Here is a 23,751-nt window from a genome sequence, read left to right as displayed (position 1 = left end):
AAATTTGTTCCCTCTTCATCATATTGACTCTTTCATTCTCCCTTTATTCGGGCAAATTTAATGCTCTCTTACCCTATCCGCATATATAATTAAATCGCTAATCATCTGGCGACCTATGTCCGCTATAAATTCCATTACATCAGGTGTGTTGAATAATTTTGAATAGGCTTGGCGTAGGCAGTACACTTTTGCTAAATATTCTACGTCCGATCCGCATTTTACAAGTTCCGTGTGTAGTCTCCTGCAACAATACAAATTACGTATCACATCGGTACGAGGATGTATAACATTACATTGACAAACGCCGGCGATTTACCTGCAAGGAATACCTCTATCCTCGTACTGTTTAAGAGCGGCGTGATACAGCTTTTGTCGCTCGAAGTGCGGAAACAGCTCTGAGAATTCCTCGAATTCACGCAAATCTGCAACCTGAAAGAATTTCAATGTTTTAGGCAACTTTTAGTTTAATCTCCTTTTAGTTTAAGAATACTAAGAACACAAGGAAATCTTTGAAACTAACTTATTGGTGATTGAAACAGTTTGAAACAATATTATTACACATCTTCGAACTGTATTGCTGTCTCGCAGTTAATCGATACGTCCGTCTAATCTCTACGCGCTACAAATAAATGATATTTATCTGACCTGATATTTATCGTCTGCATAACTCACCCCATCACGTGCAGATTCGAACGACTCGGGCGACGACGCGACATCGGCTTTGTCCCTCATGCCAGATATCCGCGTCCCGATGTTCGATGGTTTATCAAGACTTTCCTCGCTCTCATTCCGGAACAGAACAGAGTGCTGCAAAAAAGAAGAGGGATAAATAAACAGCGGGCGGGCGATTGTCGGCGGGGAAAATGAATTATAGCTGTCTCGCGCGATAATATATATCCGATCCGCATTACGATCCGAAAACTCTGATTGCGCCGAGAAAGTCGTGTACTTCCTATGACGACGTCCGTGACAGTTCGGTCCGGCTGCTTAGCGTCAGGTCAAGTGACTCGTTGCGCTAATTACCCTCGGGACGGTTGTCATTTAAATTGGATTAATTCCCGTATTTTTTAGCCGGCAGAAAGGCAATTGATGATGAATGCAGGCGGAATGGAATGGCATCGAGTGACTTGCTGTTTCCCGCGAAGGACAGGCGGCGTAAATCGCCAGAACGCGGCGACTCTCCGAGTCATCAAACGCGGTTTCCTGCTGCTTTCCGCGGCGTCCGAAACGAGGGTGCATCGTACCTGATCGAGAAAGAGCAGCTCCGCGTGACTCTGAATCTGATATCCCATGTCGAGCAGCTCCTGCACGTCGTGTGTGAACGCCGCATCGGCTTTCGTCGGCAATGCTAGGGTATCATTGCTGAGGGTTGAGCTGAATGCAGTGAGCGCGTCTTCCCAGCAATAGAGAGCCTTTTCCAGCGCCTCGAGTCCTATTAATGTGAACGACATCAGTTTATTTCAATTAAGAGAAGATCAGTGCTCGCGCAAGTTATATCAGATCAAATATAACGTAAAGATCATAGCATTCTTATTAAGCGCAAGAAGTAATTCAAAAGCTTAAGAGTGTAAGCAAAAATCAAGTTAAGTTCAGCAAAAGATACGCGCATGATGAATTGTTAATGTTATTACTGTTATTGATTAGCGAAGCATTAGAAAGAGTTTATTCTTGGCATCAATCTACTTATGTGAAGCATAATTATGTTATTCTTAGTGCAAAAATCAAATACTATTATTGTATTATTTCAATACGTCTTCTCGCCGCAGGAATTTGAATCCAATTTTTAGCAAAGAGAGTATACATCTTTATTCTCAATATTTTTGCAGAAAATTAGCGGGTCCAAATGAGACTAGTCTCGATACAGTCGACTGGTATACAAATGACGGTAAAGAGCGAGGAAAGAAAACGCGCGATTAAAAAGAGCAAGGGTAACGCGTCCACTTAAGGACGCAGGATCCGAATTCCGAGTCGGTGACGCCACACTCTCTTTATTCAATCTTTTGTAAGTCGTCGTAAAGAACCAATTTACCGCAACGGAAGTCCGACACCGTGTTAAATTCAGGGGGGCATCTCCGCTGAGTAATGTGCCGAAGGCTGGTCCATCATCATTTTCAATCTGTGTCATTTACCGTCGCCGGTCGACAATTATACAATATCGTTCGGTGAAATCAGAGCACCGCGAAGGAGTCGAAATCATGTTATGTGACATAATTGATCTTCTCTTGCAGTTACTTTAATTAAGTAGATGTCGATATATGGCGAAATAATTTTTAGAAAACACTTGGCAAATTTCTGCAAACGTCATGCTTTAGACTCCTTTCAGTTTTATTTTGGAGTAAAATACGATAAATTGTACCAATTTTGCTGCAGGTAATCTTTTCATCTCCTTGAATTATTTAGGAAAGAATTAAGCTTGTTCAATACATCAGAATTTTGCAGTAAATTTCACAAAATCGATTCCAGATTCAAATTTGTTTCGCTTCTATATCAGAAATATCAGGACCTGTACGAACATCCAAAAATTACATAATGCTAGAAACGAGAACAAGTTATGTAATATTTAGTTCAATGAAATATCAAATACTTTAACTTATTCACGTATTTGCAGCTAAAATTCTCATCGAGAGAAGCAATGGTTTCAATTGCCCGGCGATACGGCCCGATCTTCAGAAACAGATGAAATATCGATTGCTCGACGCCGGTGATTCCTTGCCCGCAACAATGCTAATTTCGTCGGCGACTTCAATTTCGCACGAGAAAGATATGTCCTTCCTATTCGCGAGAGATGCAATAACGGAACATGCCTCGATTGTTTGCGCGCTCGTACGCTGGGTGAAATAAAGACCGCATTCCTAAAATTGAGCGAAGACCGAGAAGACCAAAACACGGCAATGCGTCACATTGTTCCCAAATTCTTGTTTAACGCTCTCCAAGTGTCCTTCCGGACAATTTGTCTCGTCACATGTCTTGTCATATGGTATACATATGGTATACATTCGTTTTATAAAGCTAGAATGAAAAATTAAACGTCACAATCGTTTCATAAAATCAAAATTAAAGACAAATATATTTTTGCAATAAACGCTCTTATAAAAGACGCAATGTAAAATTTATGAAATTAAGAATCTTTCTCTTACCCTTTATCCCTAAAAATAGTACATTTTTGCTTCTACATATCTCCAATAGATTTATCATCATTCCAGGTCAGGCTATAAAACTCGGAAGGATAATTTATTTCTGGGACGTGTATATATAAGGTTAGGGATGCGGTGCGGCGCAAAAGAAGCGGCACAACCAAACAGCTCGGAAGTGCGAGGCTCCGTCGGAACACCGGGTTAAGTCCTCCTGAGGGTTAAATCTACCGCGATCCATCGGTCGCACACCGCACCGATGCGATCATTACACAACCCCCAGAATGAAGGGTCGCAAGACAACGGAGGGATGGTCCCCTGGAGAAACGCGGCAGTGCGACGCCGTTGCACACGTCCGGCGTCAATAATACCCCGCGAGTGACGTAATCGCCGGGTCGGTCGGTCATTGGAGGATCCAATGGTGAGGGGTCGATACGACGGCGGTGCACGGGGACGCGCGCGCGCGTCGCTTTGAAGCTCACGCGTTTCGCACTGAACGCGATTATCTTCACGTAACTGTCCATCTGTATCCGAACTGCACATCGTATTATTTTGGTGAGTTTAAAATAGCTATTCTTAGCATTGACAGTATCGATGCTGAAGTTTTTTGCAAGCCCGAGACGCGTATTCATTCGGGAAAAACACGCGTTGCGGTGAGACGCGCGGCAACTGCGCAGGGTTGACTCTAGAGAAATCCCGAGGGGATAATCGTCGGAATTAAACATCACTGGCTACATGCGGCACCCTGACTTTCATCTCGTATCGAAATTAAACCTAGTAGATTAACTTCAAGTTAAACAAGTTAATTCGAAGATCAGGCTACACAACATTAAGCGCTGAATACAATCGTTGGATGAATGCAGATGGAAATATTACTGCAATTATATCGTTATAATTATTATATCTTTCTTATATATTTCTCTGAATCTTTCATAACACATACTTTTCATAAAATTAATTTCTTTTTTCCAGATTTGAATTAGACTGTGATGGAGTCTTCTTATAATCCGTCAATGCGCACGCGGTCGAATGGAAAGGGAAGGAATAAGAGTGCGAAAAGGACGAGTTGCACGTCCAATAAAAGCGCGACAAGAACGAACGATGCACAAGAGGGGGAGAACGCTTGCCGCGCTGGCGTCAGTTACTCGGTTACGTTGAGCTTGTCACTCGCTTGCCGTCGACCGCGCAGCGTGTTTGTACCAGTGTTCCCACCTGTTTACGGCCGTTGACACGCGAATTTCTTCGGATCGAAAATAACAGAGGATCGTCCCGTACTCGTACGATGATCATTGTTGTCGTGAGATCATAATCCGCGACAGGTAAAGAGAGAGATATCCAGTGTCCCGACTAGCCGGCGATTTTATTCACACGCATTATTTGGATTAGAGTATCGACGGGCACATCGACGACAGACTCACGGTGAGTATAAAGAATTTAACAATTTTCCGAGGATTTTCTCGGAAACGCACCACGATATGTTCCATTTCTTTTTATTGAAAAAGAACCCGCGATCAGCGTCTCTTGTTTAGTGCGAATAATTCGATACAACGCAATTTCGTTTACAATGAGCAGCGCCATTTGAAGATCCCAGCAGTGTTCGATATGCGATGTGTAATTCTTTTTTGGAAGGATTCTTACCCACCCTTCTTCCTTTTCCCCCCCTCCCGTATCCTGTGAAGTCCTTTCCGCGTCAGCTAGTTCACTTCCGCCTCGAATCGTTCTTTGCTAAACGCTGCGACGTTACCTTCACTTCGACGAGAAAATCGTCTTAAATACTTTTTGAAAAGATGCGTAATTTTTGAAAATCTTTCCTATCCGCCGCGACCATTTTTTTTTGCGTCACTATCGCCGAAATAGAATCCATTGTGACCCTAAAAAAAAGTGTCCCGTTCTGTCCCTAAAAAAAGAATATACACAAAAAAAATATACACAAAAAAAATATACACATTGTTCTCCCTCAGGTAAGAAACGCATCTATCGTGAGAAAGATGGAGAGTTCACGAACAATAATTCCTTAGCCTCGAGGAACATCTGGGCGTACCTTATTTATTACGCAACGCTTGCAACAGTGCAACAAACCAAAAATAAACAAGAAACACAAAGAGATGAGATCCGACGTTGAATTGCGTAAAATATAGCTTCGAATTTTGCATTCAAAATACATTCCGCGCGATTTATTACGAGTTATTAAGCGGCGAAACATCGGCAATTAATTGCAGTGCAAATTATGCGGGCTTTATTCGCGCGATTTAGGCTGGCGTTTTCGCTCTATGGGGGTCAAGTTCAGGGGTCAATAGCTCGTCGGTGGTGGTTCCTGGCGGTGGTACCCTCGGATAAAAGTGAATGCCGCCGCGGCACGTAAGTGCAGCAGCAGCGGCAACGGCGATAGCCGGCAGATCGATGGAGGTGTGCCTGGTGAACTTGGAAATTCCCCTAGCACACGCGCACTTCCTCGTCGCTCTCTCTCTTGCTCTTGTTCACGCCGCTCACGGGGATAACGCACGCTCGAGTAAACTCATATACGACGTACAACACGGCCGATTAAGAAACAGGTTATCTTCGACTCGCGAAGCCTATCGTTCGTGCGCGCGGCGCGGGATGGATGATTCATGCCGCCTCAGGACATACAGGGTGTCCTGGAAAAGGAACGTTCCTCCCTCGAGAGATACTTGGTTCCGATAAGATAAGCGAGCCCGTGAGCTCCAAGCCCTTTGGCGAGAGCCAGAGCTGAAATCTGATTTCAGCTAAGGCGAACCGTGGAAAACTGCATTTATTTTTGTTAATTATTTACTCGGCGCGTTCACGCGCGGTATCTCTGAATTTCAATCCTATCCGGAAAATGAAATCGGACCTTCGCGTCAAGTGTTTGGAAAACACCAATAATTTCTGTCAACTTCTCTACAGCATTTCCGCGCGATAACACTTCCGCGGCTGAGTTTTCCATCCTTTCGAGGTCGCGAGAGTGAAATCAGATTTCGTTCAGCGTAATTGGAAAGTCCTGATTATTTTTATCAATTTTTCCCCGGCGCCTCGTACGAGCGGCAATTTTATCAATTGACTTCAATCTCCCGCCGGAATAATATCTAAGGATTACCGGTTCCTTTTTTCTCTTCGGTACGCTTTGCGTTGCACGAAAGGGGGTCGCTTTTCGTCGCGTGACCAAAGGTCGGGATATACAGTTATGGATTAATACACACGGGGCTTCCGTGATAAGAATTGGCGATTAAGAAATTCCTAATATTATTGTATTAAAGCCAATTTATCGTGCAATAGTGACGCACGCATAGAATGCGCTGTATAATTTTAGTATAACGGATGCTGAGTAATGTTCGCCAAGGCGAAGCGAGAAGCAGCACTTCAATACACGTAACAACGCGTAACGTCCTGAAGTCGCGTTGAGACAAAAAAGAGAAGACTGATCGGTCGTTGGTCCTCGCCGTCGTTTAAGCAAAAAAAAAAAAAAAAAAAAAACAAAAAAACCAACCGGAATTTATTTGGCGCAATAGACTCGCGCGAGATAATAGCAGAGCGGATAATCACGACACTTGACTGTAATTTTGTCTCTTACGTGCCGGTAGCTTGATTGACACTTAATATATGAATTACAAGATTCTACTACGAGAACGTTGCAACGAGAATGTTGCGTAATGCGGCTATCAATCATTTTTAATAATAGACTATTTTTTGTGAAACTACTATTTCATTTTTTTTTATCAATCTTTTTTTTGCTTTTATTAAGATGCTGTCGTTTCCGTTTTAGTATGCATAGAAGTTTATGAATTTATAAATGATTTTGCGCCTTTAAAGAGTTACTGTGCAAATAAGCGCGATAAATCATGCTCTGCTTTTTTTCGAGACAACACCGTACGACTCCAAGAGTGATCTTGCGCTCGTTAAAGTGACAGATGCATTACACGGTACATTTACGCAAGCGTGCTTTTACAATTAATCGTAGGTAGCTGCAGGGTGTAACCCGATTTTCAAGATGAATACACGAGAGTTCACGTGTTGCAGGCTCCGCGAGCGCGTACAAAATGTGATTTGCGACGTGACGAAGTGACCTGATTTCTCCGTTTGATTTTCACTAAATAGCTTCATGAATCCCGAGTCAAACCAAATAATGTCATTACGTTACATCGTGTTAAACACCGAGCACTTTATTATATTACATTAAATACCGGGCACCATTAAAGTCCGAGTGTGAATTAATATCAATAATAGCCACGGATCCATCGAGAGCGCAATATTAAATTTCCCACAATCATAATACAATAATCACTTCACAACCGCATCCGTGGTTAGGGTGCAACGATAGTTTATGCAACGATAGGTGCTGATAAAATCTTTTCCCACGCGCGGAATTAATTCCGCGACTTTAAGTTCGAATTTTTCCTTGAAGCTTCTTGGAATTTCCCCGATATTAATCCTACGATAATCGAGCCATTATCGAGTCATTATCGAGTCATTATTTCTCGCGCTGTTTATACGTTCAAATTATCACGCGCTTACGCGTCGATTAGCTGTGCACTTGAAAACGTTCGTATCTTCGTCATTTGCTTCGCGACGCTCCGAAAATACACCGCGGAAGTAATTTTCTAATGATACCCACACATACACACACACACACACACACACTAACAGGTGCTCTCTCTCTCTCTCTCGGCTCATTGTCTATGATATCGCGCGCGAAACTTTCTCGCCCAACGACGCGTCGATGGATGCAAATTGCCGGCGTAATGAGATACGCGATCGCGTTGGATATTAAGTAATAGTGCCCGCCCCCCGGTCGGAGGATGCTTCTCTCGACCCTGATGAGCCTAATAAAAATGACATCATTACACGTCCCGGCCGCGCGGCGCAACGAGCCTTTAACCCACACCACACGTTCTGATTTTCATAATCTGGTTCACATCGTCGCACGCTGCTGCGTGCATCTCCTCTCCTCGCGTCGGATTGTGTCCTCCCGCTTCACCGAGTCGGCGAAGTACGAAGGACATTAGAATTTTTTTCATTTTTTTCCCTTTTATCAACACCGACGGAGAATCTAGAGTGTCTCCGGAGGATATTAATATATTCCCAGCATCCTTGGAACGACAGAATCCGCAGGCTCGCATTCAACTCTAATTGTAAGCATAGTTCTGATTCTAAATTGCGTCTGATAAAAATAAACATCGCGTTCGATAGGTTCCAGAGATGAAAACCAATCAATCCGCGCTTCACCCATTATTATTTTTAGGATATTTCGTCTTTCCGTTTTACTGCTTTATAACAATTATTATTTTAATCGACTATTTCGCAGGAATCTCCTCGTTATTTCTTCATATAACGGCATTATATAAGCGCAAAAGGCTCGAATTATTTTTCGTTTTATAAATTTATGTCTCATATTTCCTCATATAATGTTGTTTGTGCTGCTGTATTAAGTACTTGCGTACTTCGCGTGTGCTAGAAGGAACGTATTGCAGAACATAATAAATAGTTCAATTTATTCGTAATAGAGATCGTGGAATTGGAGAGGATAAAATCGCATAACGTAGTAAGCCTTTCTCCCTTCCTTGCCGAGACTTCGTCGTAAAGTAGACCGATGGAGGTCACACTGTACTACGAGAGCCACGTCATCGGCCAAGAGAAGCTCCTCTCGAGACTCGATAAAGAAACTCAACACAATTGTTTTTTTCTCCTGGGCAACCTCGTTTTTCTCTTTTCGTGTTTACTTCGAGGCGAATAACGGTCGCGGAAAAAAGTAATAACGAATTTTTTTTACGGACTCTGGTCGTGCAATTGCTGCCGTTCTTTTCGACCGGAAGATCGTTACAAATCGAATAAACTCGAAATCAATCGGTTTCTTATGCATAATCCTTCGCGCGAATGCCGAACGTGTATCGGTGTACCGATTAATTAAATTCTCGTCGAGGAGAAACTCCGCCCGTCGAAAAATATACTTTCGCTAAGAAAAATTTTGGCCGGGCTGATCCTCATCTCGCCGAATCGTCGAGCGTGATATTTATTGATTGAATAAAATCCAGAGGCAGCGAACCGCGTTATTTGATCGCGTCGAATTTTTGCGAGACGTTCCGCGAATAAACGAACAGATAAGAAAAATAATGCGAAGGCGAGCGGTGTCCCGCGACAATGGAGCGATATCGGTGCGAAACATCGCCGGCGCGATCGCCGCGCGAGGTTTGTCGGGCGCGGAGAATCGCAATTGGGAGTTTCGGATGCGGCGCGGTGCACCGCCGCCGCCGGCGGGTAATCGAGCGACGGAAATTACTTTAACAATGGCGATGTAGACGACGGTCTCCGGTTGCATAGGTGCCCTTGACAGTGACAGATTGCTACGTCGCAGCTGGGATGCAGACGATTTTACGCCCTCGTCTTCGCTCGGAGGAGGAGGAGGAGGAGCCGGCGACGACGGGTGTCTTTCGCGTGTCAACACACCTGACGTCTATTTATCGATATCGGTAATTAGCGTTCAACCCTTTGCTTTCGAGCGACAATCCTCCTCCTTTGTGCCGCGGGAATGAAGGGAGCGGAGGACGGAGAGTGATGCAGTCTTCAAATTATACTCTCTAGATTGCCCGAGTCAATTAATTCCGATTGGAGCTCCCCGGACCATTACTCTACAATACAGATAGAGAAAATGAGAGATGCTGCCCGTTCTCGAGGTCAATGCGAAACGTTATCGATTTACCGTTCGGTCGAGGCACGCCGTGGTCTCCGAGCGTGGAAACTGGTGAGAAAATTCATCGAGCGTTTTAATTCGAGACGATCGACCAAAGAGGGAAAGAGAGAGAGAGAGAGAGAGAGAGGCGCATCGCTAATTATAATATCGAGATCCGATCTTCGAGGGTTCCACGCTCAATTAAGTCGCCAGCATTTGCGAGATTTTTACCGGCCGCTGCGCGAGTTAGAAAGTATGACGTTTCGCGGTCGATTTTCTTTCGCCGACTTCCTCGCGGGATTTGAAGTGCACGGTCAACACGAATCTGGTCGACGAGTCGGGAAGGTAAATAGCCGCAGGGCACAATGACGTAAGACGATAAGACTCGGAGCTGACATTCACGTTTTGTCTTGGAAGTAACCGAAACCGAGGGCTTTGTATATCAACACTCCGGCCATTTGAAATATTACGTAGTTTCTCAGCGCACGGGAAAATACACGAGGACATATTTTACTTCGAAAGGACAAACGCAATCGATATTTTCTTTATTTCATTAATTATCTTAAGCCTTTCGTGACCGAATTGTGTACTTTTTGCGAACGACATATAAAAGTCCCGCTGGTCGTAAAAATTAGAAGTCATTACATACTCCAAATATATTAATGAGAGTTATTAATTTAGAAAAGAAATAAATAACTAGTAAAAAAATTGTTTTCCTCGCGCAGAAAAAGGGATATTTCAAGTGGTCGAGGTTGAAACATTCTATATATAAAAGAATACAGCGAAGCGAGGCGTCTCTACGTCAAAGCTAAAACGTTTTGTCAATATTCGTGGACTATTCCGATGAAAGTAGATGTTCAAGGATCCGCCAGCCGCCAAATTGCGGTGACGAAATGTGGTGTAACACCGAGAGAGAGAAAGAGAGAGAGAGAGAGAGAGAAAAAAGGGGAGAGGGAGCTCTTCCACATTTTTTCCCGTTTCAACGCCACACTTTTCATTACCGCGGCACTTAAACCGAGTCAGTCGGCGAGAGAGAGAAGCCTTTGTGTTCCATTGTGGTGCGCTTTCGCGTACGACGCTTTATAAAAACTACCCGACGCACTGTGACAATGCGCGTCTGCTGTGCGGCGTCTCGGCTTTGTGAGCCGTTTGAATTTATTTCTTTGTTGTTGTTGCCGAGAGGCGCGTGTAGGATTTCCTTCGCCTCCTTTTAACCGCCTTCACGCCCTCGCACGTGCTAAGGAGAGCTTGGCGGGACGCGCGAAGAAGGCGTCCTCCCGCTCTCCCGACCGACTGCACCGGGTGTTGCAGCAGCAGCGACAGCGGCGGGCAACGACGGGGGGGGGGGGTGTTATCATGGTAACGGCTGTCCGCTGATAGCGTGGCGCGCGGCATGGCGAAAATCGATATCACCCTCATTCCGTATTCCTGCGGGGGCAAGGGCATGCTCTATCAAGCCCTCCCTCCTCTGCGAACGCGGACGTGTCCCGCAAGTTGGGCCGTGCCGTTCCCAATGCGGGACGCGCGCGTGATCTCGCATCTCTCACGGCGAACCTGCGACCGGGAGTGTGAGAGAACATGGATTCTTTCATGCACGGGGTGCTCCAGAACTCGCGAGATTCATTTTAGCGACGGGGACTATTCGATGGGTTTGAAGTGGATTTTTTCACTCAGTGAAGAAAGAAACTTTCCGCAAACTTCTTAGCCCCGGAGAAATCATTTCTTTTGTCAATTTAACTTCAAGTAATTTTAGCTTAAAGCACAATTGTGAAAATATGATGTTAAAAATTTTAATGATGAATTCTCTTCTCGCTGAGAGAAAATTGAATGCAACTTCGTCAGAGATTCTATCATTAGAGTTGAGACTGCGAGTTGTGAGACACTCGGTATATGCATGAACTAATTATATTTTTCTGCTGTCTAGGCATTACCCAATTAAGGCTCGCAGGAAAATAAATAATCCCACACTTCCGACCGCTCGTTTCCGCGGAATTTTCTCCTTTCTCGGTTGTGAATTCGGCCACGCCCCACGCATTTTTAGGCAACGAGATAAGAAGCATAGCATTTACATGCTAGCTCGGGCCTTTGGGAAAATAGATGTACGCGTGTGATCTTACGGGAGGGGGGGTATAATTGATGTCGAGTTCGTTCCGGAATGCGCGGCACTTTCTCTTAAATTGCGCCTACGATATTAACGCGCCCCCTCCCCGTAATTCATTGTGAAAGTCAATTATCTAATTTCGTCGGAGATGTAATCTCGTCGGCGCTGCACGATGTTTTTCACCGGTGAGCGATTAAAGCGACGCGCGTCAGCGTGTGTTTGCAAAAGTCATGAAAAAAAGAAACCTCTAACAAATTTAAACGTCCGGTCCCGCTGTTGTCACGCGCCGGGGTTACCTCTATTCCTGGATTCCGAATAATCAATGGGAAATCGGGGTCGCTTCCCTCCTTCCACCATCGACCGCGTTATATGTAATTGATCGCGCGAATTGCTTCGAATTATTAATGGCTGGAAAAGTCTTCAGGAAGCGCGATGAAATGCGACGGATTAATTAATGTGCAAAAATTGTAGTCGCGATAAGAGCTCGTCGAAACGCTTGAATAAATAATTTTCTCGCTAAAAAATATTTCCCCGCGAATAACAAACGAAAAGGAAAACAGATCGACGTGGCGGATAGACAGATGTTAGTTTGGACGGCGGAAAAAAAGAATCGTACTGCGGGCTGGGAATTAAAGAGTGCCGGTCAAGGTCCAAGTTTCGGCCGTCACGCCGGGCTTTTGCCGAAGTGTGTGTTCGCGCATATTGGTGCCAATTAAGTAAGCAAACGTTTGTCAGGGTCAAACATGAAACTTGTCTGTGCAGTTAAGGCCAGTAGGTCACCGGCGCATCAAACGTAACGCGCGAAATGTAACAAACGGCCTCTCGTACTCGAAGGACATTCTTGAGCGGACGACTCTTGCAAGAAGCGCCTCTTCGCCGGCTTCGATACGTTGCGCGTATCGTCGCGATAAACATACCCATCTCCCTGTCGCGCTTCTCTCTCTCTCTCTTTATTCCGCGCCGAGCTGCCGGCCGATATCGCGCGTTGAATATCAATTTTTACGACTGCAATCAGATCTCCCCCTTCTATGTAATCACGGTAGTAACATATACGGAATGAGAATCAACGATGCAACGGTGCATAGAAAAACGTGAGATCGATCCACTCTCGATTCGCACACGAGCTATCATCGGATGCTTTTAATACCCGACTTTTGACTGTCATCAATTCTGTTATTGCAAAAGACAATTTGATAATTCGCGATACTTTACGACTTTGTTACGTCATCGTCCATACGCTCTTAACGCGTATTTTTTGCTCAGATAAAAAGAAGTCAGAAAGTTTACGCGATTATTTTCTTTTAATGTAACTAATAACACAAGATATCCCTTTGATGGCAGATTTTTTTAGAAAATGTAAAAAATTTTTAGATCGAAGATAGAATTTAATAAAATTGAATTTGCAAAGAGACGCAAAAGTTGAAAGATTGCGACAAATGATGAAATCCGCAGTTTTTGCGAAGGGAAGAATTATTCCGCGTTATCTAAGGAATCTGCTTGTTAAAAGGACATTTCACGTTTCGGGGCACTTCGTACAATGCACGATGTTCTAGGCCCGATCGATGTTCATTTCTGATTTCTGGCCTCGAATTACATGATTTACGCGCGCGGCAAGGTCACAGCCGCGAGCGTGAAGTGTACGCTTCACGGATTACAGCCGACACCCACGCGCGTTTTTTATTACCGACAAAAAAAGAAAAGCATCTGTACGTGAATATATCTGCGCTGCTTATATCTTCGCGTGTGCCTCGCGAATCGGAACGAGATCCTTGCGTAAGTATCGTCGAGGATACGCACGCGAGTTTCGACCTTCGTCGCTTCGATCTTCCGATACGGCGAGGTCCGACAAAATAGACCGGTTGAAAATTCGACGTGTGCGAAGCGTGGACCACACCCATCGTAAAGCGATTCGCGCGGATTGCAGTTGCGCAAGTCTCGCCGAGGATGATTCCGAAATTCTGCACGCGATGCAGGAAAAAAATTCCTCTTAATTTGAGCGCAAAGAGAGATTGATTTACGCGAACTCGAGATGTTCGAATTAATCTAACCTTTTTTTTTCGCTGCGAAGTTTATTAATATTACTCTTACCGAAACATTTTTCAACTGTAATATCCTATTGCGAGATCATTATCATGTTTCGACCCAGTTGCAACTCCACCCCTCGGGATGCTTGAAAATGATAAATATAAAATTACACATACATTCGCGAATATATCTATATTCTCGTGGAATCGCATTACGTATGCTGATGCGAGCGAAACCGCAGCTTTTAGCAGCGAACACGGATTAGTATGCTAAAGCTGCGCGCGTTTGCTCTCCCATCATTGTTGATTCAATTTCAGCGACTTTGCGAGATTTGTCCGCGCGCGCGAAAAAGAGAGAGAGAGAGAGAGCCGCGAAATTCGCGAGGTACAATTTCGTGGCGCCGTCTTTAAACCGGTTTAGAAGTCGGTACCGGTTAATTTACTGACAAGCTGCTGCCTACAGAGTGGAAATGCCTTTGTAGCCGCGCGAGTTAAATGGGTGATAAATCCGTATGCGCGCGAGCCAAGCTGAGTTCCATGCGAGTTATAAAGTCAATGTCACGTCGTTGTAACTCACATCTTATTGCGAACGACGCGCTTCGCACCGCTCGCGCCTCGATCGCGTCAGAGCCTCTGCTTAAGTTAAATGATAATAAATTCGCACGTACGATCTCGTTGTCGCGGCGGTGTTACGAAGTCAGTGTGGAGTCGTCGTAACTTGCACACTCGTCCGACGAGATGCCGACGTCGAAGGTAAACTTGTATACTGCGAGAATCGAGTCAACAGATCGCGATAAATGAGGGGGGAAAAAAAAAGAGGAAGGGAAGACGGACGCAATTAACGCCGAATGGAATTTGCGGCTAACGGGACTCCTTGTACGTTGCGTGTACCGGTGAAACGAGATTACAGCTGCCGGATTAGCGCGGAAAACCGGCGGCGCGACATTATTCCGAATTGACACGAGAATTGCGATCGCAGAAAGGGAAAATTATTCTCGCATTTGACGCGGTGAATCTCGATATTTGTTTAAAAATTTTCAGACGCTACAAGCACGGCCGAACGGGAGTGACGGTTGACCAGTGAAATTCAATGCGCTCGATAATGTTATTTTGTTTCAAGAACGTTGTTATTTATGCAAATCCATTTCGCGGTAATTATACAGTCCGCCCGGAGCGCCGTTTGGCATTTGCCGGCCTTTTAAATCGAATCATGCCCGTCGACGCTTTGTAACACGCTCCACCGATGTCCTCGGAATTGGTAATGCGTTTCTTTTAGATCCGCGATTAGATTCAAACGCAAATCCCTTGCGTAGTCTACAATTTTGTTTTTTAGATCACGGCCGATTTGCGCGGGTTCCTCGTTTATCGAAATCTTTCGGACAAACCATTTTCTCGCGTATACGATGAAAAGTTTACAACATCGCGACTACGCGCGTGTACAATCGTGTCAAGAAGCTCGGCTTGCGATGAAATTGCGACGATTTGCGCGGCTTTGCTTAAGAAAAAAAAAACGTGTGAGTCTGAAAAAAAAACCGGACCCATTAACAATTGTGTGCGGACTGGTTTGAAAAGGTTATCAGTCGCATCAAATCTTTCCAACAATTGGAGCGATGCCATCGCGACAATAACGTGCCCCGCCGACACAATGACAAGCTTCCGCGGAACAGCGTGACTACGCGAGCGGAAACGTTTTGTCAGTGGCGAACATTTGATTGACCAGTGCGCGAAACCAGCCGCGCAATTCGCGAGAGAACATTGACAAAATTCAGATAAATCGTCGCGTTTAAACGCAAAATTTATTGGACCAAACCAAATTATTGTGAAAGCGTCGCAATATATTGATTTCTTTCTCCGAGAGCGCAAATTCGAGCAAAAAGGGCTTGTATTAAAGAAATAAATCGTGATAAAAAAATCATTCAATTAACTAGAAGCAAATTTAATCGAAGACAGTTCTGAAAAACGAAATTGTTCGTTTTAAGATATCGACACGTGTCACGCCCTTGTTCGGGTTTTAATGTTTTTTTTTATCATTCCACCGCCATTTGACACAGTTATTAATGTCGCAGTATTGTTTCAATTACCAACCCTACCCTCTACATTGTTATTGCAGTCCGACCCGATAAAATGTCATTAATCCACTATCCATTACGATATCATGCGCATTACTACGGTATCGCGGACATTGCGGCTGGTCACGCATGTGTTCCCAATTACGAAATACTTCCGATGAAAAAAGAAAGGGAAATCCGATATTCTCTTTTTACGATCTACCGACGATTCTGTATCGCGCTATTAATTGATCGAAAGTCAGACACAACAAGCGGACTGACGAGATGTCAGTCGTTCCGCATTTAGAACCCAATGCGAAAGAACCGGTTTATTATTTCCTAAAGTGACCGCGCGAAGGATCGTTTGACAAGAGAAAACGAAGACACTCTTTTGTCTCGAGTGAGCTTTTGCGTCATCAGAGTTCTTCCTTTCATTCTCAAGTCTCCGATCTTTTTTACGCTGACTTAAACGATCTGTAATGCGAGATCACACACAAAAAATGTATCTTAATTCTTCAAATATTTTCTGCATTACGCAACACAAAATTAGATGATTTCCATTTCAAATTACATCGCGAGCCAAGTAGGCTTTGCGCAATTCTGTTGGCAAATATTTAAATGGCTTGATCGTTCGTTGCACCGAAAGGATGAAGGATCTCCCTCCTTTTGGAGGGAAAATAGATTTTTTCCCGGTGGGTTTTTTTTTTTTAGAACAAACACAGAGGAAGTGCGAAATGAGCGGTGTGCGTTATCACGTAAACGGATACGCCACGGAACCGTTACGGTTACTTGAAGCCGATATGCCGGCCGTGTGCGGCCGCGAGTCGGTTCGTGCTCTCGCAGTCGCGTCGCCGCCGTAAAAGTGCGTGATGAAATTGCTTCGAATTACCATTCTCGGGGTACGCGAACTTCACTCGCGGTCGTTATATCGATTACGCGTGTTGAGCGGCCAATTACGCAACACGTGTCTCTACAAACCAGTATCGACGGCGTTCACCGCCGTCCACTTCCGTTCGCCACGTTTCATTCACGATGGAATGCCAAATTGAATGGACTGTAATTTGCGGAACTCTCGCTTTCAGACCGTTTCATTATTCGCAAATTATCAACTTCATTCGAAGGAATTTAATTTCAAATGACAGAGATAATTCCAACGTTTATTTGTTTTTTTGTTGTTTTTTTTTTTTATTATCGCATGTAGAATGTGCATAGCGGTTTTGCAAGACGCACGTTATCGATCTCGGAAGGAGCGTGTTCGGGGATTAGTCAGGCTCTTCTCACGCGCATTAAAACTCGCGGGTTTCCTCCACGCCGGACCAACCGAAGCGAAAACACCGAGGCAAGAGCAAAACCGAGTCGAGGTCCAGTTATACTCGGGGCCCCGTGTTAAAGACACGCTCAGTATAGTAAGCGGAAACGTAATCACACACACAAAGCCCCGCCGGAGGGGCGGCGGTCGTCGCTTCTCTCTCGCCGCGTTGCGCTGCGTGTCGGAGCCGAGCGTTATGTAGGCAGGTAGCGCGAAGCTATGCGCGCTTCGTGTCTAATTTTTTTTTTTTGTTCGTTGCCGACGTAATGCAATTATAGATAGGGGGAGGTGCGTGCCCCTAGTTGTGCGTAATCACCGGAAAATCGCGCGCACGTTTTTCGCGTAGCTCGGTCGCGCTGTCGGCGGAAAAACGAGGGAAACCGGAAAAAGAGAGAATGGTTGAATCGCTCGATTAGGAATCGACACTTTATCTTCCAAAATGTTTTCATAATGTCGAATAATTGTCAGTCGATTATTATTTCGCGCGTTACTCGCTGCAAGAGCGATCGGGAGGGAGTTAGGCACTCGTCTCACTCGCGTGAAATCTCAATTGCAGATGCTCCGGCAGAAGAACTACCTCGCCTTGGGACTGCTCGGCTGCGTCCTCCTGCTGCTGTCGGCGACCACCGCGGACAACAGCGTGTACATACTGTCGAAGTACGGCCACCAGCAGCAGCTCACCTCGACCACGCTGAGGTGGCTGCCGGCGCATCACATCCCGAACGAGAAGCAGATAGTCGTCGGCGGCTTCGAGAAAATATCAAACGCTGAAGGTGCCGACGAATGACGTTCCCTTAAACTGTCATTGCTCGCGTGTGTCTCGCCGAACTTGCGCAACATTACACTGCCATTAATATCGAAACCTCGTGACGCCTGAACCAATGAACGATTAATTAGTAATCGCGCGTTTGCAATTAGTAATCGAAGAAATTCAGAGATACACGAGAAATGCTAGATTCAAAGAGCCCGGACTCTTCTGTTTTCGTTGCAGATGATAACAATGCGAATCAAGCGGACAAGCTGGAGACGAAGAGCCAGCCGCCGATCTACGTGTGCCGCGCGATGCACAGCAACAGCGTATGGGTCGCCGGCATGCAGAGGCACAAGGAGAAACGTTGCACGGTGACGATGCACGGCGCGGTGCAGTCGTACGAAAAGTACGAGTTGCTGGAGAACGCGGACGGCGCGGCGCGAATCACGTGGGTCTCCTGGAACAAGTACACGCAGCCGCCCGTGGGTGCGGTGTACGCGAACAAGCTGCTGATCGCCCGATACGAAATCCCCACGGAAGAAAAGTCGCGCTACACGCACTACATCGGCACGCTCAGCTCGACCGAAAACTTCGGCAACATCGTCTACGCGAACGAGGTGAGCGAGGAAGCGGGAGAGGAATCGGAAAATACGCGTCGTATTTTTTTTTTGCGTTTGATCTTCGCTCAGCAAACACTCGATATTGCGGGAGTTGAGCTTCAGAAGCGCGAATAAATAACGAAATTTCGTTTCAAGCGCGCTTCAACGACGAGTAGCGTCTTTGATCGGAAAGAATATCAAATTAAATTCATCAATAAGAATTCTCTCTCTCTCTCGAGAGATTATTAAACGGGAGGGAGATGCCGGTCGGTAAACAGCTAGTAAGCCGTATCGTTTTAACGACAGCGGGGTTCATTTGCCGTGGCAATCGACTGCGTCGGCGAGCATTAAGCGTTCGAGTAACTCGATTCTCTCTTCTCAGAACGGCAAGGAAGAGACCGCGACGTGCGGGGAGCTGCTGGTGGAGACCGAGCCGATCCGCTACGAGTTGAGCGTCGTCAAGCTCAACTGGTATAAGAAGCACGATATTAAGCCACGCGTATCTCGCGTACTCAACGAGGTGACGATCGTCAATCGCGGGACGCAAGCGGCGAAGATGGCGGAGGCCAGCACGTACTCGTACAAGTACACGATCTACTGGGGTCGCAGACACGCCATGCTCAACGGCCTGGACACCACGATCACGCTGTTCAACGGCACGTCCTTGCCGAACATAACGTGGGGCACGCGCCACGAGGAGAATCGCACGGAGGCTTACAAGTGAGTTGAATATCCATCTAAAGTTCAACTTCGCATATTGAAATCCTCTTTTTCCACGGAGATAAAATATTCCGCCTTTTGCGAAAGCATGAAAGAAATTTGCAGACAGACGCGTTTAAACGGCAAGTTGACATTTAACTACATTGTTCCCGCTCAAGAGCCACAGAATCATATTGATTTAAGTAAACTCTTGATTTCCATCCTCATTGTGCGGCGATGAAGCGAAACGAGAGAGTTGTACACTTTCGCGTTTAGCAGAGATCGAAAGAGAATTAATCACCGTGATTTATCGCGATGTATGATGCATTCAGTCAGTCATAGCTCTCGAAGGAGAACTTAACGTTCACGGCGGCGCCCGTAATCTGTGCATCTGTATAATTAAACATAATTAGAGCGCTGGTTTATACCGCAATGTAATCATGTCTCTCTCTCTCTCTCTCTCTCACCGCAGTCGGTGAGTCTTTTCCTTCCTCCCTCCCGCGCACCACGGGACCACACTTCATCGCTTCCTGTACATCATTGAGATTCGCGCGCGGCGGAGATGAGCCTGGAGTGCACTTTGCACGGCGACTTTGTGTCACCCTTCCCGCTCGTCCCAGAACGTACTCCGCGCGGCTTAAGTGATACTTCAACGCAACGCAATTACGATGCCCGGTGCATAGGATTCGCGCTCTAGTTGCAATACCCGACATTGCTACGCGATAAACTAAAGCACTTGTGTCGAATGAATCCTTGGCCGCGTTTTATTGGTCTACAATTTTCTTCCCTCAAATAGATCCATAAATATGCACTCTGCAGACTTGAGAAAAGAATATAAATTGCGAGCTACAAACAACGAACGTGAACGGAAACTTCAATTGAATTTTTCTCGGCAAAACCAAGATGGTATACAATCGTGTGTGTTGAATTCTTGATTTACATTTAAACGAATAATTACGCGTCTAAATTCCGTCTCGATTATTAATCGATGCTTCACGAGAATTGATTGATCCGAGAAATTTGTCTGCGGTCGAGAAAAGAAACAATAATTTAACATGAGTGACGAGCCGAAGCTTTAATTGAATATTCAAACAGAATAGTGTATTACTTTTGCTATTTATCATCGCGTTAAGAGAGAGAGACATGTATGATTTATATTAGGGTCGATTTAGATCGCGCCGAGAGCTTGTGGGCCGTTAAATTCGCGCACGCCTCTACTTCTCCCGTGTGTGTTGCAGCATATTAATCTTCCTGGAGCCCGGCACGGGCGTGAACGTGACGTTGAGAGCCAATTACACGAACATGGAGGTTCCGTACACCGCGACGCTCATCTCGCACTACGAGGACGGCGCGACGACGTCGCGCCCGATCAACGGCTATCGGCAGGAGGAGACTCTGTTCGACATCAAGCCGGAATTCGGACCGATCTACTTCCTGAACAATTACAGCCTGGTGCCGACCACCGTGCCGCCGCCCACCACGACCGAGCCGACGACCACGACGACGATCGCGACGACGAAACAGCCGCAGGAGACGACGCACCAGCACGGGACGACGGAGCCGGACGTAAATCGCGACGAGAACATGATTATACCGAAGAAGCCGGACATATCGACGGGCATGCAGAGCGACGACGGCGGCCCGTTGTCGCTGAAGAACAAAGTGGAGGTCACGTACGGCGGCACCGCGTGCGCCACGTTCAAGTCGAGCTTACTGACGCTCCCGTTGCTGCTGTTGATTCTCCATAGAATCACGTGAAGGCCCGATTGCGCGCCCGCCGTTGCCACCTCTATCGTTATTTCCTAATTCCCGCAATAGTAATATAATGATATAACCCAGTAGACAAACACAGTACCGAAGACAGAAAAAAAAGTTTAAAAAATAGAGAAAAAAAAATGGAACAAAAAAATATACGCGAAAGAAAATTGCTGTAATTTCGTACGTAGCGATTATGGCGCGAATGACCTCCTTGTTTAAATGCACCGCTGGACCGCCGTCGGCACCGCGGTGATATATGCTTGCCTTTAAAGAGAAACTTGATATTTAATATATATATATATATATGATATAAAAATATCTATTATATATACACACGTCTTAGGGTAGCAGAGAGAGAGAAGGTGAGAGAATGAGTATCTTCGCGATTGAACAATGAGAGCTAGTCTCACGACAAGTTAAGTACAAGAGAGAGGGATATCGCAGCGACCGATGTGTGGGTGGATTAAATCTTGGCCGCGAGATGTAAACGTTATCACCCATTATATCGTTGAACAACTGACCGCGTAAACTGTGACATTCCGTCTTTTTCTAATCCTGCTGTGAATCGACTTTCTAGCTGTTAATGTATGTCTTATGCCTTCGCAAAGTATAATTCTAGATCCTTTAGAACACTAATCGCTTCAAAAAAAAAAAAAAAATGACGGCACATACTTTAGTCCAAAGAGAGATTAACGAAAAAAGAAAAAGAAAGAGAGCTATAGTTGCCGTGAATAATGTCTCGGATAAGTAAGTTAGCATATACGTCGGGCCAGGAGGTGAATAGAAGTTTAAGAGACGGAGAAAGAGAACGAGATATGTGAGTTAATTCAGCTACGATATATTTTTGAGAATGCCGTATAATTTTAGAAGAATTGTAAAATTTATAAGGATAGCAAGTAAGAGAAACATATAAAGTGTAAAGGGTGGATGGGTACACGTTTTTTCGCGGTACTAATTTATTTTTTAAGTTCCAAAGCGATACCTTAGCACGTGTAAGCCGTTCAATTAATATGCACAATAACGCATTGCGGTAATATTAAGTGATGGCACACACGAAAATCGCGTCAAACGCATATGAAAATTTGCCAAATGTTTGATAATACAATATATATATATATTTTTTTTGTTTTGAACAGTTCGATAAACGATATTAAGAATGTGTACCCACCTCTTGCCAGTGTAAAGTGATAGGACTTGCAGATTTCCTAGAGTACTGTTGAAGATTGTAACGGCGGAAGAACGAAGAGAACCACATTGGTATATATAATATATATATCTTAATAATTCGTTAAAAATAAGAGGATAGAATATTTTGGTACGCGTGCGAAGTACGGGATTATTGAGTTCGACGTTTCGTGGTGGAATTTTTAGTTTACTCGAGAAAGACTAAGGATGCAGTCCCATGAGCTGTGGAACTGCGGAAATGCGGATCGGCGGAATGAACGTCACGAACAGAGTTTGACCAATCTCCCTCTGATTCTTTAAATCTTAATGAATTTCGATTATTAGATGTTGATTACTCGATGTATTTTGCCTTTTAATTTCCCAATTCGAATTTTAACCACATCTATAGATGTAATCCATTCTTGAACTGTTCCGTCTTTAGGTATTAAATATGATTTTTTTTTCTTCATTTCCGCAAGTTTTGCTCCATGTAACATAAGAAAACAAATGTCTGCGGAACGAAAAGCGCGCGTAAAAAACAAGGAGTAAAGAACTATAAGTGACGACAGTTTGTGTCAGGTTCTGTGCACTCGAGCCATTTGGGAAGTAGAATTGTCGTGTCTGAACGCGCCCATGCTATTTTGTCAATTCCGCATTAACTTGCGGAACGACAACTACGGAATGGCCGTGATGTTATTTCACCGATCCGCATTTCCGCAATTCCGCAGCTCACGGGACTGCACTCTAAGTGATATGGCGGTTATTTTTCACACGAGGTTGCGTTGCCAGCATTTTTACCGAAGAAATATCCATATGTATATAATATGTATTTCTATGATCTTTGATATAGTCGTAATTGTGTAGTAAGCTTATTTATATAACATGATTTATAGATATTTTCTCTATTGATAGTAGCGTTACAAGTACAATTCTTATATTTTACTATTAACTGACGATGGAATCGTATAGGATTAGCGCGAAACACTTATTTCGAACTAATGCGGACATGTCTCTGCGTCTCTAACGACGTTTCGACGTAAGCCTAATCACGCCTGTTGTGATATTCAATGAAATCTTATGTAAACACGAAGCGAAAGAAAAAGAACAAAAAAAAAAGACGTTTTGTTGAACGATTTGTTAATTACAAGAGAAAGCAATAATTCGTTGTCAGATGGAAAGACTTGCGTGTTCGAAGGAAGCGAGAAAAAGGCGATGTTGGAAAACCAAACGCAAATAAAATTTATGGCATCTATGAGCTGACGATGTTTCTTTGATACTCCGAGTAAACCAACGAAATGAACGAGACGATAAGAAGTAGCGTGCGAGTTAGCATAAATCTAAAAGAGAAGAAAACTACGACCCAAATATTTTACATCCCGTTCTCGACGATTGCTTCTTAACAATTCATCCCCCGTATGCCGATATAAACAAACATAAATATCCTAAAGCAACTAGCTATCGACTTTGGCAAAGCCAAGAACTGTTCTAAAAATATCTGTACTCGAC

At 44.7% G+C, this 23,751-nt stretch overlaps 2 protein-coding genes across 5 annotated transcripts in view; one reads left to right on the top strand and one right to left on the bottom strand.

Moving 5' to 3' along the window:
* Miga (mitoguardin) overlaps positions 1-23,751 on the bottom strand; it is a 28,108-nt gene that overhangs the window by 3,071 nt on the left and 1,286 nt on the right. For 2 of the 3 annotated variants that reach the window (XM_067359769.1, XM_067359767.1), the window contains exons 4-7: positions 1,245-1,432; positions 646-807; positions 317-429; positions 73-241 (exon numbers count right to left, since the gene is read on the bottom strand). In XM_067359769.1, coding sequence (XP_067215870.1) covers positions 73-241; positions 317-429; positions 646-807; positions 1,245-1,432 — 632 coding nt within the window. The remainder of the gene's footprint in view (positions 1-72; positions 242-316; positions 430-645; positions 808-1,244; positions 1,433-23,751) is intronic. The other variant, XM_067359768.1, reaches the window with a different exon arrangement.
* On the top strand, positions 4,234-23,497 carry uzip (unzipped). Of its 2 annotated transcripts, none has more exons than XM_012360794.2 (5): positions 4,234-4,550; positions 17,831-18,047; positions 18,266-18,642; positions 19,007-19,344; positions 20,562-23,497. In XM_012360794.2, the coding sequence occupies exons 2-5, from the start codon at positions 17,831-17,833 to the stop codon at positions 21,079-21,081; spliced, it is 1,452 nt and encodes a 483-aa protein (XP_012216217.1). In that variant the 5' UTR covers positions 4,234-4,550; the 3' UTR covers positions 21,082-23,497. The 2 variants fall into 2 exon arrangements, with proteins under 2 accessions (XP_012216217.1, XP_067215872.1); XM_067359771.1 differs by lacking the exon at positions 4,234-4,550 and adding an exon at positions 14,641-14,670.

The sequence above is a fragment of the Linepithema humile genome, chromosome 7, assembly GCF_040581485.1.
Source record: "Linepithema humile isolate Giens D197 chromosome 7, Lhum_UNIL_v1.0, whole genome shotgun sequence".
Taxonomy (NCBI): Eukaryota; Metazoa; Arthropoda; class Insecta; order Hymenoptera; family Formicidae; genus Linepithema; species Linepithema humile.
This window is presented reverse-complemented; position numbering and strand designations above follow the sequence as displayed.

Excerpts from the sequence above, each read along its gene's own strand:
- uzip (XM_067359771.1), top strand. Across the intron at positions 18,048-18,265 it reads GAAAATATCAAACGCTGAAG|ATGATAACAATGCGAATCAA; the intron begins GTGCCGACGAAT and ends TTTTCGTTGCAG. Across the intron at positions 19,345-20,561 it reads AATCGCACGGAGGCTTACAA|CATATTAATCTTCCTGGAGC; the intron begins GTGAGTTGAATA and ends TGTGTGTTGCAG.